The sequence below is a fragment of the Mastigoproctus giganteus genome, chromosome 1 (assembly GCF_048544385.1).
Source record: "Mastigoproctus giganteus isolate SK-2022 chromosome 1, ASM4854438v1, whole genome shotgun sequence".
Taxonomy (NCBI): Eukaryota; Metazoa; Arthropoda; class Arachnida; order Uropygi; family Thelyphonidae; genus Mastigoproctus; species Mastigoproctus giganteus.
Window position 1 is genome coordinate 66627451 of NC_143575.1, and position 16229 is coordinate 66643679.

The window sequence follows — 16229 nt, forward strand, 5'->3', positions numbered from 1 at the left end:
CGCCTCTTTAGCCAGCAGGTAGTTGGTTGGTGGAACAGACTTCCATCCTTTGTTGCGGAAGTTGATAGCCTAAATAAATTTAAAGCTGAGTTGGACCTGTATTTGGATCAAACGGAGGGGTGAAATGGGAGTTTTTTTTTTTTGGCTGATGCTGCATAATGTTGCTTTCTTGCATCATATGCCTCTACTAATGCTAATAGTAGCAAGATTTATCTGGGTTTATTTGATGACTGTTTTCTATAGCATGTTAGTGAGGCAGTCAAAGAAAGCAATGCACATGATCTGATCATCAGCAGCTACTATTTGTGTATTACAAATTCCAGGTAAAGGAACCACTAAGTTACTGTGATAATAGTGTATCAATATGGAAGTTATTTAAAGCAAGGCAAAGGATATAACTACTGTTGAAGGTAAAGAGGAGTGGTTTTGCTTTTATGATGGTGGTTACAGTGGCCTCTGACAATTTTTAAATTTTCTTCAGTGGGCCAACTGATGATGTTACCAAGTGCAAATTCTAAATGGGAAGCATAGAAGCTACTTGGCTTCTTAATCTAAGACTGGTTCTTAACCTGGAGTACGTGTCCCACCTAGGGGTACATGAAAGTTTTTCAGGGGGTATGCAGGTCTTGATATGTAAACATAATGTAAAATACAATATTTCTTGTAATAAACAAAAAAAAAATTATCCCTTATGAATATTACTATATGTATTTAATGATATGAAATATATTTAAATTATTTTACTTACGTTTTTACAACAAATAATAATTGAGAACTTTAAAATTTAATTTCCACCTGTCCTCTCCATTGTAGACCAGTGCATGTTTTTCCAAGAAACAATAACTCAGTTTATCAGAGGAGCCGGTAACTAATTTACTTTTGTCAGTTCGAATAACAGTGCTATCCTCCTTCTCCTTGTACAATACCTGGGTAACACGAAAAAACAATAGGCTGCCATACCCCTGTTTCAGTTATTCATTTGCAGTTTAAGTTGTTTTGAGCTGCATAACGGGGTTAACTATTTTGATGAAAATAAGAGTAAGTAATAATGTTCTTAATTTGAATTTTTATTATCTTATTTGTATTTTTCTTTGACATTAATATGTAATATTGAAAATACTATTTCTTGTAATTTTTAAATTTCTTTTTCTTTTTTTCGGTTTTATGTACGTCTACTCCAGTTAGCAGCTAACTGTTAGCTGGTTTTGATAAAAAAAAAAAAAAAAAAATTGTCATTTTTATTTCTCATTACTTCCAGAACCAACCCTCCAATGTCAAAGAAAAGAAAATATAACTAGTCATATGAATGCTTTGGTTTTATTTTTACTACTGAGTGTAATGGGACACAGAAACCACAGTGTTTGTTTCTTGTGCAGTAAAATTTTGGGGAACACATCTATGAAACCTTCCAAATTAAAAGAACATCTCACTTCAGTACATCCCAAATATGTATCAGACAGTCCAGAGCAATTTTGCATCAAGAAAGCTAGGTTTGAAAAATCAGGTACATTACAAAAATTTGGATTCATTCCTTCACAGAAACCATGTCTTGAAGCATCTTATAAAGTTGCATTTGTAAACAAAATAAACCACACACACACACACACACACACACACACACACACACACACACACACACAATCAGTGAACCTTAGTAAAACCCTGTGATTTGAAAATGGTTGAACTCGTATATGGTTTAAATGAAAGAAAAACTTGAAGCATTCTCTTTTGAACAAAGTTATATCGTCCAGGATTAAAGACATGTCTGATAACATTTTAAACCAGATGATGGAGGAATTAAGAGCAACAGCATACCCTTTTGGTATTCAACTTGATGAGACCACAGACATTTCTCAATGTAGTCAGCTTCTAGCTTTTGTTCGTTACCAACATTTGAATATCATCAAAGAAGAATTTTTATTTTGCGAACCTCTCCAAGAAACTATGAAAGGCATTGACATTTAGTATATTAAATTTTTTTTTTTTTTTTTTTTTTGGAAAACAGCACTTTGACTGGAAATTAAAACTTGGCAGTATTTGTATGGATGGAGCACTGGCAATGCTTGAAAATACTTCTGGATTTGCTGGCTTAGTAAAAAAAAAAAAAAAAAAAAAAAAGAAATTCCACAAACTGTCGTAACTCACTGTATGTTACATTGACATGCTTTAGCATCCAAGACTTTGCCACCTTAACTCAATCAAGTCTTAAAAACTGTAGTATAAGTTGTCAACTTTATCAGATCCTATGCTTTAAATAACATAATTTTCAAAAAAATTATGTCAAGAAATGGGAGCACGTCGACATAATTCTTTATCATACTGAAATACGCTGGCTTTCCAAAGGGAAAGTATTAAAACGCTTATTCAGACTTCGTGCAGAAGTTTTATACTCAAACAAAAAGAAAGTTTTCTTGCCCAGCAATTTGAAAAACAAGAATTTGAAATTAGTTTGGCTTATTTAGCAGATATTTTTGGCCACGTGAATGAAATTAATCTTTCAATTCAGTAACTGTGATTACTATCATTGAAGCCTCTAAAATATTAAAAGCGTTTTTATCAAAGTTACCACTTTGGAAAAAGAAGACTGGAATCGTCCATCTAAATTTTCCAAATTTAGAATCGGCTTTGAAAAAAAGGATCAAAAAATAACATGATCTTGCCTGTTTCTGTGCAGACAGAAACATGGACAAGCTTCAAAGGATTACAGATCCACGTTGCAATGGCAACATGGATCTGTAATCCTTTTATTATTAACATTGATATTACGGATGAGGAATCAATTAAAGATGACCTTTTTGATTTAAGATCAAAAGAATCGCTAAAACAAAAATTTAATTCTACATGTTTAGAAGAATTTTTGTCTTTAAAAGAAGCCTATCCTCCATTAGTAAGAAGAGTCATGAATCTTAATTCCATTTGTGACAACTTATATGTGCGAGGCAGGATTTTCGACATTCATTTCATTAAAAACAAAGAAACGAAATAGGCTTCTTGTGGAACATATGATTTTTCTTTAGCGAAGACGGTGCACCATTTTAACAATGAACAAACAGCAACAGTGCTCATATTAAACTTTTGGTTTTATTTTTTCTATTTTCTTTTTTTATTTGTATGCATTATTTATGCTTGTTAAATATTTAAGATTACTAAAATATTGTACAAATAAGTAAATAAAGATATTTTATAATGGGGGTACTCAATTGATGTTAAATTTGATAAGGGGTATGTAGGTAGAGAAAGGTTTCCACTGTGATAGAACCACCACTGTGCTGCTTGACTTAGCCACTAAACAAGGTGGCATCATGGTTTCTTCAGTTGATTGTTTCGCATAAACTCTGCTCTTCAATTGGCCAACATTTGGTGGCTCTTAGCCCAAACAAACTGCTTCTTTCAGTTTTCTGGTTTTAATAAGGGTTTTTGGACTGCTGCATTATAATGAAGTCCTTGCATTTAGAAATTGTGGTTATGGTATTATCTTATGTGCAGTCATCCTGATTTGTCCTTTAAACTGCCAGTCTCTGAATCATTAAATGGTGGTTTGTACTCCTTTAAATGAAATACCTGGTTTATTGCCAATGCTTCTCATGGAATAACTTTTTCTTTATACAGAGTTATCATAGCACTTCCTTTTTCAATGCTCAGTTCCTTATTTCTTGCTATGTTTTTCATGAAACATGCAACTTGCACAAACACTCTTTGAATGATGGTAGTTTGATTTTAAGTTACAGCTCTTTCTCCTCTATTTATATTATTGCAAAACACTCTAGATTCAACCACATTCTTCTATAAAGTTGGAACAATACTCCTACTTGCTAGAGTATTCTAGGATCATCTACAATGTTCTACCACATTCAGGAATCTTCTTCACCTTTCTGGAATATTCCCAAATATTTTAAATGTTTCTCCTAAATATTACATTTATTTTTTACATGTAATATAAAATATCTTAATAAAAACTCTGAAAAATGAAACGATTCCAAAATTTCAGGCAGGACTTTATAATGGATATAAATAATGCAAAGTGTAATGCAGAGGGAGGTTCCCAGCCTTTCTCGGTTCACGGTGCCCTTAGTGTCCCAGTAATCTTTCTTTTCACGCATCCCTAGGCCAAAAGAAATACCTAACACATTGGTTTTCAACCTTTTTAATATATTCCTATATAATAATTTTTATTCTTTATATAGAGGTACTAAATAAAGATCAATTATAAATCACCACAAAATTAAAAAGTTACGGTACAATGGATATTGTACCCTTTTAAATGAAATAAATATAAATTTAAAAATAATAATAACTTTAAGTAACTTAAACCCAAATTACATGGCATCCCAAGAATGTTGTTGTGCTTTGACATGTAGTCCTTAGGGAATCTCAAGTTGTAAACAGAAGCTTGTTTCACACAGTTGTGCTAATAGAAGCCAGATTTTGATCTTAACTTTTGGCAGAACAAAGGACATAAAGATTAGAAATAAATTTCTAAATTAAATGACGTAAAATGTGCATTTTTTTTTTCCTCCTTGTATAATGCATGTGATTATAAAGATTCTTAGTAGTTGTAGTGAGAGTGGCTTGCCTTCCATTTGCCACTACTCTGATATAACTGGTTTCAGTTTTGTTGTGTACTTCAGAACATTAGAAATTTTTGTTTTGAACAATTCCGTTTGCCTACATTGGAACTCTAAGAAACAAGTTAAGTTGTTACACTATAATTATAGTTGGAAATGTCATTGGAGCTCTTATTTATCTTTTAGAAAGTAAGCTTATTTTTTGCTCATGATTGCATACTTAATGATTTGATTATTTTATAGGCAAATCATCATTAACAATACAGTTTGTAGAAGGAAGATTTGTCGATTCTTACGAACCTACAATCGAAAATAGTAAGCTTTTGTTTTTCCTTATTGGTCAAAAAAAAGTTATAATAATGGATTATATACATGTTTTCTACTTATTCTAATTTAGAATATATGCATTCAGGTTGGCCTTGTGCTATCATTTGATTATATTTTGTATCTGTGTTAGGTTTGTACATAAGTTCATTGCTGTGTGATTATCTATGCTTTCTGGAAATGAGAGAAGTAGAGTAAGAATGCAAGGTTGAATGACCAGTGGATATGGAAATCCACTTGTAGGAACTGCTGATCTGTGGATTTACTTAAGTTATGTGGCAATGTTGAGAAAATTCATTGAGATAGAGCTAAGTTTGAGAGTGTCTGGAATTTTAATATGTGAAAGACATGAGAGATCAAATTAAATTCTTAATGTGCAAATGAACATAATTGTAAATTATGCTTAATTAATTGGTGTTACTTGTAAGTAAAAACCTTAATTTAGTTTCAGGAATTTGCCCTTTTTGTTTTTTTTTAAGTTTACACACACAGTAGATTTTTGAGACATTAACAATGAAGTTTGATTGAGCAAAGAGGTAACTGAACTGCCTAGTGAAGGGGAAAGAGGGGGGTGGAACCAAAGGCAATTTGTTCACACTAGGCATATTGCTTCACCCTCTTGTTTGTTATATTCTTTGTTTTGCAGTTTCTTTTAGAATAGGGGTGGCCAATAACTCCAAGAGTGCATATTCCAATGTCTAAAGGCTGGGAGCCACAAACTTTTGAAGTAGTATGATATGTGTGTTAAACAAAATTAATGAATACAATAAAATAGGTTGTGGAATGACTTCAATCTTTTCAGATCAAAGTCATTCCACAACCATGATTAATTAACAGCATATTACAATGATGTTATCATACCAGACATAAAATGACAAGGAAAATACTTATTTGCGGATTTAAAAAAAATAATAATAATTGTTGGTAACTTTTATATCTTAGTGTTTGCTTAAAAAGTAGGGGGTAATTGATATTTTGCTATTGATATACTGCCTTTAAGGAATGGTGAAACAGCAAATGAAGAAAGGTACTATTTTTTTATTTATTATTATTTTTTTTTTTTCCTTTTTGGGAATCATTTGAAAAATGTTAAGCTGATTTTAAAATCATTAGATACTTGCTACTTTGAGGTTTTCTTTTTTTTTTTTTTCCCTATATTTAAATTTTTGAGGCATGAATTGTTTCAGTTCACACTTTCTTTGGGAGCTGCAGTTCAAGTGCCAAAGAGCCACAGTTTGGTTTCTGTTCTGTTCTAGGAGTGGGAGTTTAAGATGATACACTTTAAACAGGTGAAATAACACTGCGCATTTTATACAGACAAAACATTGAAAGGAACTTTCTCTTTTTTACTTTCACCCCCCCCCCCCACACACACACAGACAAATTAGAGTTGCATGGATCATGGTATTGCAATATGCAATTCATTACCACTTTTTGTGATAGAAGGCAGTGTAAAATGGAAAAAAAGTAAATGGAATGTTTGGATTTTAGTGCCTATTGGACAATAGGCATCTTTTCTCCATTTTTTTTTTTTTGTGAAATTTTGAACTTCCTTGTTGGTGTCAATTGCTATGTTATACTAAGAGACAATATAATAAGCTCCATATATATTGTACAGTTATTATAGCCAGAAGAGTTTACAGCTTTAACTTTTATGAGCATGAAAGTTAGCAATGGGATGTGTATATTTTATAGTAGTATATGAGCTGTCAAAATTCATTTGCTTTCATGCATTTGATTTTAGGGCTCATTTTGCTCTCATTGAATATAAAGGCTGAGTACTTTGTTAAGAGTGGGCTTAAGTTCAACTGTGAGATAAATACCATTATCCATGGTTCTCCTAAAGCTGTTGATGCAAGGGACAGTCAGTAATTATTTATGCTCACCTTTCTATATTTTATAACAAGTGAGCTAGGGATTTGGTTTTTATGTTTGTTTATATATATATATATATATATATATATATATATATATATATAAACAGATCCTTAACACAAATATATAATTAAAAAATAATATTAAATAAATTATATATACATACACTAAATTTCATAAGTTGTTTTGTATATTTATTTGTTTTTCTAGAGCCATGAATATACTGAGAAGTATGCTGGAGAAGATTGAGAGCAGAGTCATTATAAAATTTCTTCATTTGCAAGGCAAAGAAGCAAAACAAATCCATGAAGAGTGAAAGCTGATGGGTGGATTGCCTATCATATGAGACTTAAAAATTGAAAAACATTGTTCTTATATGGGCAGAGCAATGCATAATAACCCACGAGAAGGAACGTCGATTTTAGCCCTTGCCATTGTGGCTAAAGTGGAAGAGCTATTCCTGGAAGACAACCTTGTGACTAATAAATTTTATAATAAATTGAAGTAAACATTAGCTATGTGTCTGTTTGTGGCACAAGTTCCTATGTGTGCCTAAGGTGGCAACCCAATTAGTTCTGAGATTGTTGAAGGTTGGTAGGGAGAATGTTGGTGTTTTTTTGTTCTTTTTTTTTTTTACAGCATTCTGAGAGAATGGATGCAGGGTTCATCACTACTATGATCCAGAAACAAAACAGATCAGCAAAAAATGGAAATGTTCATCTTCACCCCCCCCCCCCAAATAAAGCCACGATTTAATTGTCTGACAAGTTCCTATTATCATTCTTCTCGGGCTCTATCATCCTTACAGATTATTCCCCAAAAGGCAATAGCATAATTGGGGACTACTACAGAAAACTGGGAAAGTTAAGAGGCTATCAAGTTAGATACAGGAAGCTATCCAAATGTCTGCCTCCTAGCTGCTAGTGCCCTTGCTCACTTGGCTGCACTGAGTAGACTTTGCAGTAAGTTATCAGCAATGAAAATGATTCTACCAGTTTCATTTCTGTACTTTACACATGTAAATATTCTACTTGCATTTAAGTGCCAAGCAGTAAGAAGTGATAATATTTACTTGAATGGTAATGCATAGTTAGGTAACAGATATTTTGGTGATGAACTGCTGTTACAAATAGTGAAACAGCACATGAAGGAATGGCACTTTTTTTTTCTTTTCTTTTTCTGGGAATTCTTTGAGAAATGCTAAGCTGGTATTAAAATCATTAAGTACGTGCTACTTTTAGAGTTTTATTTCCTATATTCAAAGTTTGGGGACTGACTTTGCATCTTGAAATTGTGGTGTTTTAGAAAATTGCAACTCAACTACTCATTTCATATTAATGAAAAATATATATTCATATACCAAAACTTATTCAATTTCTACTTAGTTTAATGAAATTTAATTACCCAGTAATTCTTTGTTATAATGCAGTTATATTGAGGAACTGATATCTTGCATAGTTACTTGCTGTAATGAAAATGTCTGATTCTTGGACTTCTAACATATGGACAATTACCGAAACCTGCTTATTAATCTTCAAAGAATATTGGCAAAGTATGTATTATCCAGCTTGAAATTGTGCTTTCTTTTTTAATTTCCCAGTAACGTATTATACTATATATAGTGTGGCAGAGTAGGGTTTGGTCCTTTCCATCCTCTGATATAAAAGGAGCAAGAATATTATGTAGTGCATTTATTACAGAATTGCATTACAGGTTGCTGCAACAAAAGGTATGATAATAAAGGGCAATTATTATTGATAATAGTGGTGAACATAAAGATTGAGAATTTTGTTTGGATAACAATGAGTAGTAGTTAGTCTTTCTCTTCAAGGTAGTAGGATACAGGAATCCCTCACTAACTGTGGGAGAAGATACATTCCTGAAAAGTAAATTCCTTTGGTGAAGTTGAAAAGGAAAAGACTAAGGAACTAGAGAAAATATGGGGTTAAGGGAAAGAAATAATTATGCCAATAAAAATATATGAAAAAACTCAATTTCATGAAATTTACCATTAAACATAAATTTGTCTGTTTGTTATAAAAGATGGTGAGGAGGATAGTTCTCTGGGTCAGTCTTTGCCAGATGGTGGAAGCCTCTGTGGGCATGGAAGATTTGGTGTACCTAGCACCATATGTCATAATAGAGAGAAATATATTTTTGTAGTATAACTTTAGTGAGCATTCCTTTAGGTGCCAGGCCTTCAGAGTGTTGCAACGGACACACAGATATTTATAAGAACTCTCATTTTATTTTTTGCCCTCTGTATTTGATGGTGCGTCTTAGACCTTTTGAGCAACTTTTGTCTTGTTTTCATTGTGGAGACATTCAGCAAGGCTTCAAGAATGCCATTTGAGATGCCCTCTGATTGTCTCGAGTCACCTTAGGCAGTGATGGCCAAGTCATCTCTGCCTGCCCACCCTTCTTTACAAGCCAGGTGCTAAATGCTGCTTTCCAGCATAGTGGTCAGAGAATTGAGCCTTGGGGCAATTCTCTAGTGACTTGCCTGGTTATCTAGCATTGGTTGGTTAGTTGCACAGTTATCCTTCTGTTATTGAAGTAAATGGAGATATTGTATACTGATTTTGACACTTCAGCCTTCCTGAACCTCTTCAAGACACTTTGCTTCCAAAGGGTGTCAAAGGCCCCTTTTAAGTCCATGAAGAGACCAAGAGCATATTTCCTGTTTCACATGCAGTGGTGATGGATTTGATGGCATCTTTGGTGCACAGCCCATTTTTAAATCCATGTGTGTTGGGTGATTCTAGGCATTTAGCTTTGCATGTCTCTAAATCTGGTTGCAGTTAGCTTCTCAGTGGTGGCGGCACGTGTTCGGACTGTATGGTCCGAACACGTACTGCCACCAGCTTAACATCCATTTACTGTCCAACTTCAAACTCACAGAACCAACTTTTCATTTTCCTTGTTTATTCATTCAACTGGCACCTCCGTAGCCAGGTGGGCAGGAGCAGCAGTGCGTAGCACACGCTCGATTAGACCGGGGTTCAAGCCTGTGCCCACTGAATACTGAGGATGCGGAAAGGTCAGGGAATGACCACCACATATCCCTGGAGCAATATGGCCTTAGTTGCTAATGCTTCTAAAAACAAAATAACTAACAAACATTCATTCAACTGCTGTTTTCTGGAACAACCTTCCTTCATATGTCTTTACTGAAAATTATAATCTACAGAAGTTCGTCTAATGTCAACAGATATCTTCTTTTGTCTTCTCAACCCATGCATGGTACTAAGTACTGTAGGTTCTAATACCTCTTGTTTGGAGTTTTCATATATATATAAAAACTGGCTTTTTTTTTTTTTAGTCACATGGACCCAGCTGTTGAGATGCTGAGACTTTTACAAATCCTAATGACCTCGCACAGATTGTTCATTTACTTATCAGAATACCAGATAATCCTACCCATGCAGTGAAACACACTATCTTTTTCTCACAAACAACCCTTCTAAGTACACAGCTGAGGTGAGTGGTCCTCTAGGCACCTCAATCATTACTTGGTGATGGTCTCTTCTCTGGTGGAGCCTTTTGTTTCATTGCTCATGTTTAGTATTTCAAGAATGCAAAATGGGATGATCTGTGAGATTTCTTTCGTCCTTTTCCTTGGTCGGGTTACTGTTTCAAATCTTCTGATGTTACTGTTTGCTGAGATTGTGTGAGTGAAATTATTCTTGTAGGGATGAAATCTGTTATTTCACATTCCAACTTAAAATCTCATCCTAAACCTTGGATTGGGATTGTAGTTGGCTTGTTCCTAATATCTAGGTTCATTTTCTGTTTACACTGAAGCTCACAACAATTGTAAATCAGTCCAAACTATATTTCAAGCAGGCTAAAATTATAAAACTTGGTTCTTGTTCTGATAGCAGTCGAGCATTCTGGTCTCTTGCCAAAGCTATTGGCTGCAACTTTTACCCATCTGTGTTCCCTCCTCTGTCAAAACCAGACAGTTCTGTAGCCACTTCAGCCAAAGATAAAGCTGACCTGCCAGTATCCTACTTTTCTTCTGACTCGTGTATTGATGATCTTGGTAAACCACCTCCTACCAGTATGCTCCACTCAATGTCTCCTGTGGTTTTTCATCTAAAGGATGTCAGAAGGATTTTGAACAATCCTGAAAACTCCGGGCCCTGATGGAATTTCTTCACTTGTTCTCAAAACTTGTGCTCCTGAACGTACTGTTCTGTATTGCCCTTTGACTTTCTTATTCCAAAGGCATTTGGAAAAAGGTTTTCCCTTCTGTTTGGAAATTTGCTCACATCCAGCTAGTTCCTAAAAAGGGTGACAAATCCCACCAATCCATCATCCCATTGCATTTACTTCTACTCTTTCCAACCCAACTCTTTGAACTATCTAGAAGCCTTCCATCTGAACAACGATCACTAGATTCTGTCAATGTTGAGCCCGAAACTATGCAATTTGTTAATTTTTCTCTTTTTTTTACAGTAAAATGTCAATGAAAAGAAACAGCACTGAAATGGGCAGAAAACTAGGAATAATGCGATATAATCAAATTTATATTATTAAGGAACTTGAAAGATTTTACAGAAGAAAAAAAAGTCACAACAAATGAGAGGGAAAAAAAAACAATTCAACATTATTTTAAAAAATTTAAAATTTTTTTTCCACATAAAATTTGCAGTAAAATACCTATCTGAATATATATATATATATATATATATATATATATATATATAATGTGCAAATTTTTATGTAAAAGTTATTAATTTTTCCACTCTATTTAGTCTTTTTCTTTTACCTTAATACATTATAACAGAATTTATTTAATTTTACCTTACATTTGATAATCCGGATAATTGACACACTACTGTACATACATAGTAAGAAATGACTACTTACATGTACACTTAAGAATTATGTCATAAAATATTTGGTTATTTTTTTGTTGTACACTGGATTTTATTGTATGCATTGTTTATAAAAATGTTCGCATTTGTTTAAACACTTAAATATATTTTCTGGCACATTTTCTTCACACTGAAGGCCTTTACACAAAGTTTAAAATGCTCCCAGCATTTCATGTTTGGAAGTTAATACATCTCTCATTCCCTTTGTTGCCTCATTTTCATCCAACCCATTGTCTATATTGTTACTAGTTCTTTGAATACTCTCAAATGTTGAAGTCACTGGTCAAACCTCTCTTGGAGTTCTTCCCAAGATTACTCAGTGTCTTGTAGTTCATTCCTCTCATCACTGTTAATTGGCATTTTAGTAAAACATGCTTTCTCGAAACAATTGTTAATCGTTGTTTCCACAATTTTGCGAACTCTGATATGCTCATCTGCAAATCTGTAGGTTGGTTGGTTTCTATTTTCAGTGTAATTTTTTTTCAGTATGCAGTTTCAGTAGTGCATTTTTTCAAATTGTTGATAATGCCTTGGTCTATTGGCTGCAATTTAGATGAAGTATTCGGAGGGAAGAAAACAAGCTTCACACTTGTAAGTTTCAAAATTACTGAGTGAAGGTGTGCAGGGCAGTTGTTGACAATCAAAGCTATATATCTTTCCGTTTTCTTTTGTCATCTTTCTATTGAAATTTAAAGTCCACTGTTCAAAAATTTCGCTTGTCATCCAAGCTTTTTTGTTGTAGTCCAACTCTAATGACTTTACTCCTTTGAAACATTGAAGTTGTTTGCATTTGCCTATTATCAAAAGTGTCAGTTTTTCATTACGAGCCATATTTGCACCAACCAAGACTGTAATTCTCTCCTTACTATTTATACCACCTATACATTTATCACCTTTAAAAGTCTGCATCTTGTTCGGCGAACATTTAAAAAATAACTTGTTTCCTCAACATTGAATATGTCTTTGGGCTCTTAGTCCTCCATAATATTTTTTTTTTTTTTTTTTAACTTTCTTTCCAATGGGTATAATCTTCAATTGCAACTCCACTTTCATCAGAAATAACTTTTTTTAGTAATCCATGGCACCCTTTAAATTAGTTCAGTCAACCAAAACTGGCTTGGAATGTTTTATACCCCAGAAAAGATGCATACCCCCATAGCCTTTTTTATTAATGGCCCTGATATCTGCATGTTTTGGTCTCGAGTCAACTTCACCCACTTAAAAACTATTCACCTACATCTTCATACCGGCATGATTCCAACTGGGTCCTGAAATGGTTTGAGAATCGAAACAGTTTTTCAGAATGGTTAACACACTACTGGCAGGGATACCAAATTTTAAAGCAATTTCTTTTTTTTTTTTCTTAATGCTGCAATCTACACTATTAAGCACTTCCACTTTTTACACTACGCTCAAGGATTTCCTATTAGACATTGTAAGGTTACTTGCACAGCAGCTAAAACAAAACTGATCTAGGGACCACTTGTGCTTACCAAACAGACGGGTGAAATTTAGTAAAAGTATGGATGACTCATTTCTGTGAAACAAATGAATTTTGGGAATAAAGGAAAATCACTCTCCCCAAATTTACAATAGAAAACAGGTTGACCAGAGCCAGTGTCTGTGTCAAGAATATGCCTTAATCTTTGCAAATGGCTGTGGGCAAATAGATAGCAGTTGACCAGTGTGACTTCTTGGCGCAGTAAAGGTGGTTGTATAGGTTTTATGAGCACCACTAAATTGTGGAATTCTCTTAAGAATTAAACTCTTTAGCTGTTAAAAGCTAAAGTGACTAATTCTTAATCCTTCTTGCTCTTTATTTGTGCTTTCTACAGCATTAGTTCTATTGCCTTTAAGGCCCCAGGTGCGAACAGTGTGTGTGTGTGTGTGTGTGTGTGTGTGTGTGTGTGTGTGTGTGTGTGCGCCTGCCCAGGTCTCTTGATCAGTTTGTGGAAATTTTCTTCGTTATATGGAAATTATTTTCAGTATGACTATGAGGAAATCAAAAGAAATTGCTAAATAGAAAAATTCACTAGGAAGTTTGTTAAAGAGGTCAGATTGTATATAAATCATGAATCATTACTGTTTCTTTTATTATGTTAATCACATCAAAAACATGAACTACATGTTATATTTCAATTGTTATTGAAATCCTGGAGGAAATAAGCAAAATGAATGGCAAAAATGTTGCCTGCATTCAGTGATCTGAAGTGAATATTTAAATTTTTATTTAAAACCAAGGAGGGAAAAAACAAATTTCAAAATGTTGAAATTGAGTATTGTTGGGTGGCAAATACTGTATTTTGTATACGAAAATAACTTCAGATGTCAGTATTGAGGTTAACATATAAATCCTGTTTTCTCCCCCCCCCCTTTATTGAATTATACATTAATATTTTCTTATCAATAATAATTAATTTTTATAAGAAAAAGAATAAAAGTCAAAAAAACAATGACCAGCTCTCTCACTTTTTTTTTTTTTTTTTTTTTCCCTCTCTTTTACAGCATTTACTAAGACTATAAAATGTGGTGGACAAGAGTATTATTTGAAGTTAGTTGATACTGCCGGTCAAGTAAGTATTGACGTTATTATCATATAAGGATGATTTATATGAAAATGAGAATTTATTTTTTTTTTTTACCAATAATCAATACTTTAATTTTTCAAAAAAAATTAAGTATAGGTGCTTATCTCATCTGTACACCAGATGTCTGGTGTACAGATGGGATAAGCACAAGAATTCTTTTATAATAATTGGACCACTAACTTTTACTGGTCACATTGGTTTATTTAGGAACTTTTTTGCATCTGGTTAAGAGTCAAATATATCAATATTTCATGGTGTTACACAAAATTACATCCTTACTTTTAGGTGCACTCCCACCTGAGCAAGTATGAGAACCACTGGCCTACACCATCGTTAAAAAATTATTGTAGCACAAAAAGGTCCAAACTACAGAAAGAAATAGCTGATTGAAGTTTGGTTATAGACTGAATGTACAACTGTGATGAGACTGGCCTTAATTGGAAGGCACTACCTCAAAAGACACTGGTCTCAATGACTGAACATATGGCACCCGGGATATGAGCTGCAAAAAGAATGCATCACTGTAATGGTATGTGTTAATGCCAGCACTAGTCATAAATTGCCTTTGGTTGTTATAGAAAAAACAAAAAAGCCTAGAACAATTAAAAATATTAAATTTAAATGCTTTGCCAGTTAAATATTTCTCACAAAACAATTTGTGGATGAGCCATGATATATTTCATGCTCAGTTTCATAAAATATTTGTACCATGTGTAAGATCACATTTGGCATCAAAAGGTTTACAACAATATGCAACTGATGGACAATGCCCCTACTCATCCCATACACGTATGTGATTTTAAAAAGCGATGATGGCAAAATATTATGCCACTTTCTGCCAACAAATACTACATCTCTCATTCAACTGACGGACCAAGGTATGATTGAAAGTATGAAATGTCGTTATCGCAAAATGTTCATTCAAAAACTTGTTTCGGCAGAAAATAAATTAGATGTGATAGTTTTGAAAAAGCTACACTATAAAAGACCAATTTTCAATTTCGCTGATGCCTGGAATAAGTTGTGGCCAGAAATGTATTCAACTGATACAGGAACCATTCCAAAAGAAACTGAAATTTTGCAGTTATGTTCGAATGTTCCCTGGTTTTAAAAATATTTTGATGGAGGAAGTAAATGATTGGCTGGATGTGGACAAAATGGACGTCAGATGCGAAATTTTTGCCGACTTTGAAATTGTGTAGAGTGACAATTTTGGATGATTCTGAAACTGAAGAAGAAAAGGCTGCTGCTGCTGATGAAACAACAAACATAATTAGCCACTGTGAAGCTGAAACTATGTTGTCAAACAGCTTCAGCTTGTACCTCGAACCACTCAGTTACAAGAGTTACAAGAAGCAGATGCTTCGCAAGTGTTACTTTTGCATAAAAATTCGTAACATTTGCCTCCAAAAAGGCTCAAGGGGTAATGAAACAAAAGAAATTGACTGACTTTTTTAAAAAAGAAATTGTAATATTGTTTTCTTTTAAATTTCTTTAATGACATTAGAACAATGTATGCAGTGGTGTATTCAGGCCAGAATGCCGAACAAATGTACCTGTACATTTTTTCTAAATGTCATAATAGAAATCATTAAATTTATATACTGAACATTATGAAACAATGGCATAATCAAAGGGGAGAGAGAAATATATCTATTTTACCCATTGCTACTAAAAATATATAGTAATCTTTTAAAATTAGACTTCTTTAAAAATTTATTTAAAAACAAAAATATATATTAATTTCACAATGAAACTTGAATGTTTCTTACTAAAGTACAGTGTTAGATAAAGAGATCCAACAAATGAGATATTGTGATGCATGCAAACGCTGCATTTTGATTCGCCATGAACTGTACGCTAGAACTGATTGTGCTACGAACTGTAAGTCTGATTCGGTTACTGTACAGTCAATGTGGTGTTATCATATAGTCATTCTAGAGAATGAGCATTCCGGTGCTATTTTTTTTTAGCAATACACCTCTGGTTGTATG

At 33.5% G+C, this 16229-nt stretch overlaps 1 protein-coding gene across 1 annotated transcript in view; it reads left to right on the plus strand.

The window, feature by feature from the left end:
* Rheb (Ras homolog enriched in brain) overlaps positions 1 to 16229 on the plus strand; it is a 157880-nt gene that overhangs the window by 11311 nt on the left and 130340 nt on the right. Inside the window, exons 2-3 of the mRNA XM_090380417.1 lie at positions 4809 to 4880; positions 14153 to 14220. Coding sequence (XP_090236543.1) covers positions 4809 to 4880; positions 14153 to 14220 — 140 coding nt within the window. The remainder of the gene's footprint in view (positions 1 to 4808; positions 4881 to 14152; positions 14221 to 16229) is intronic.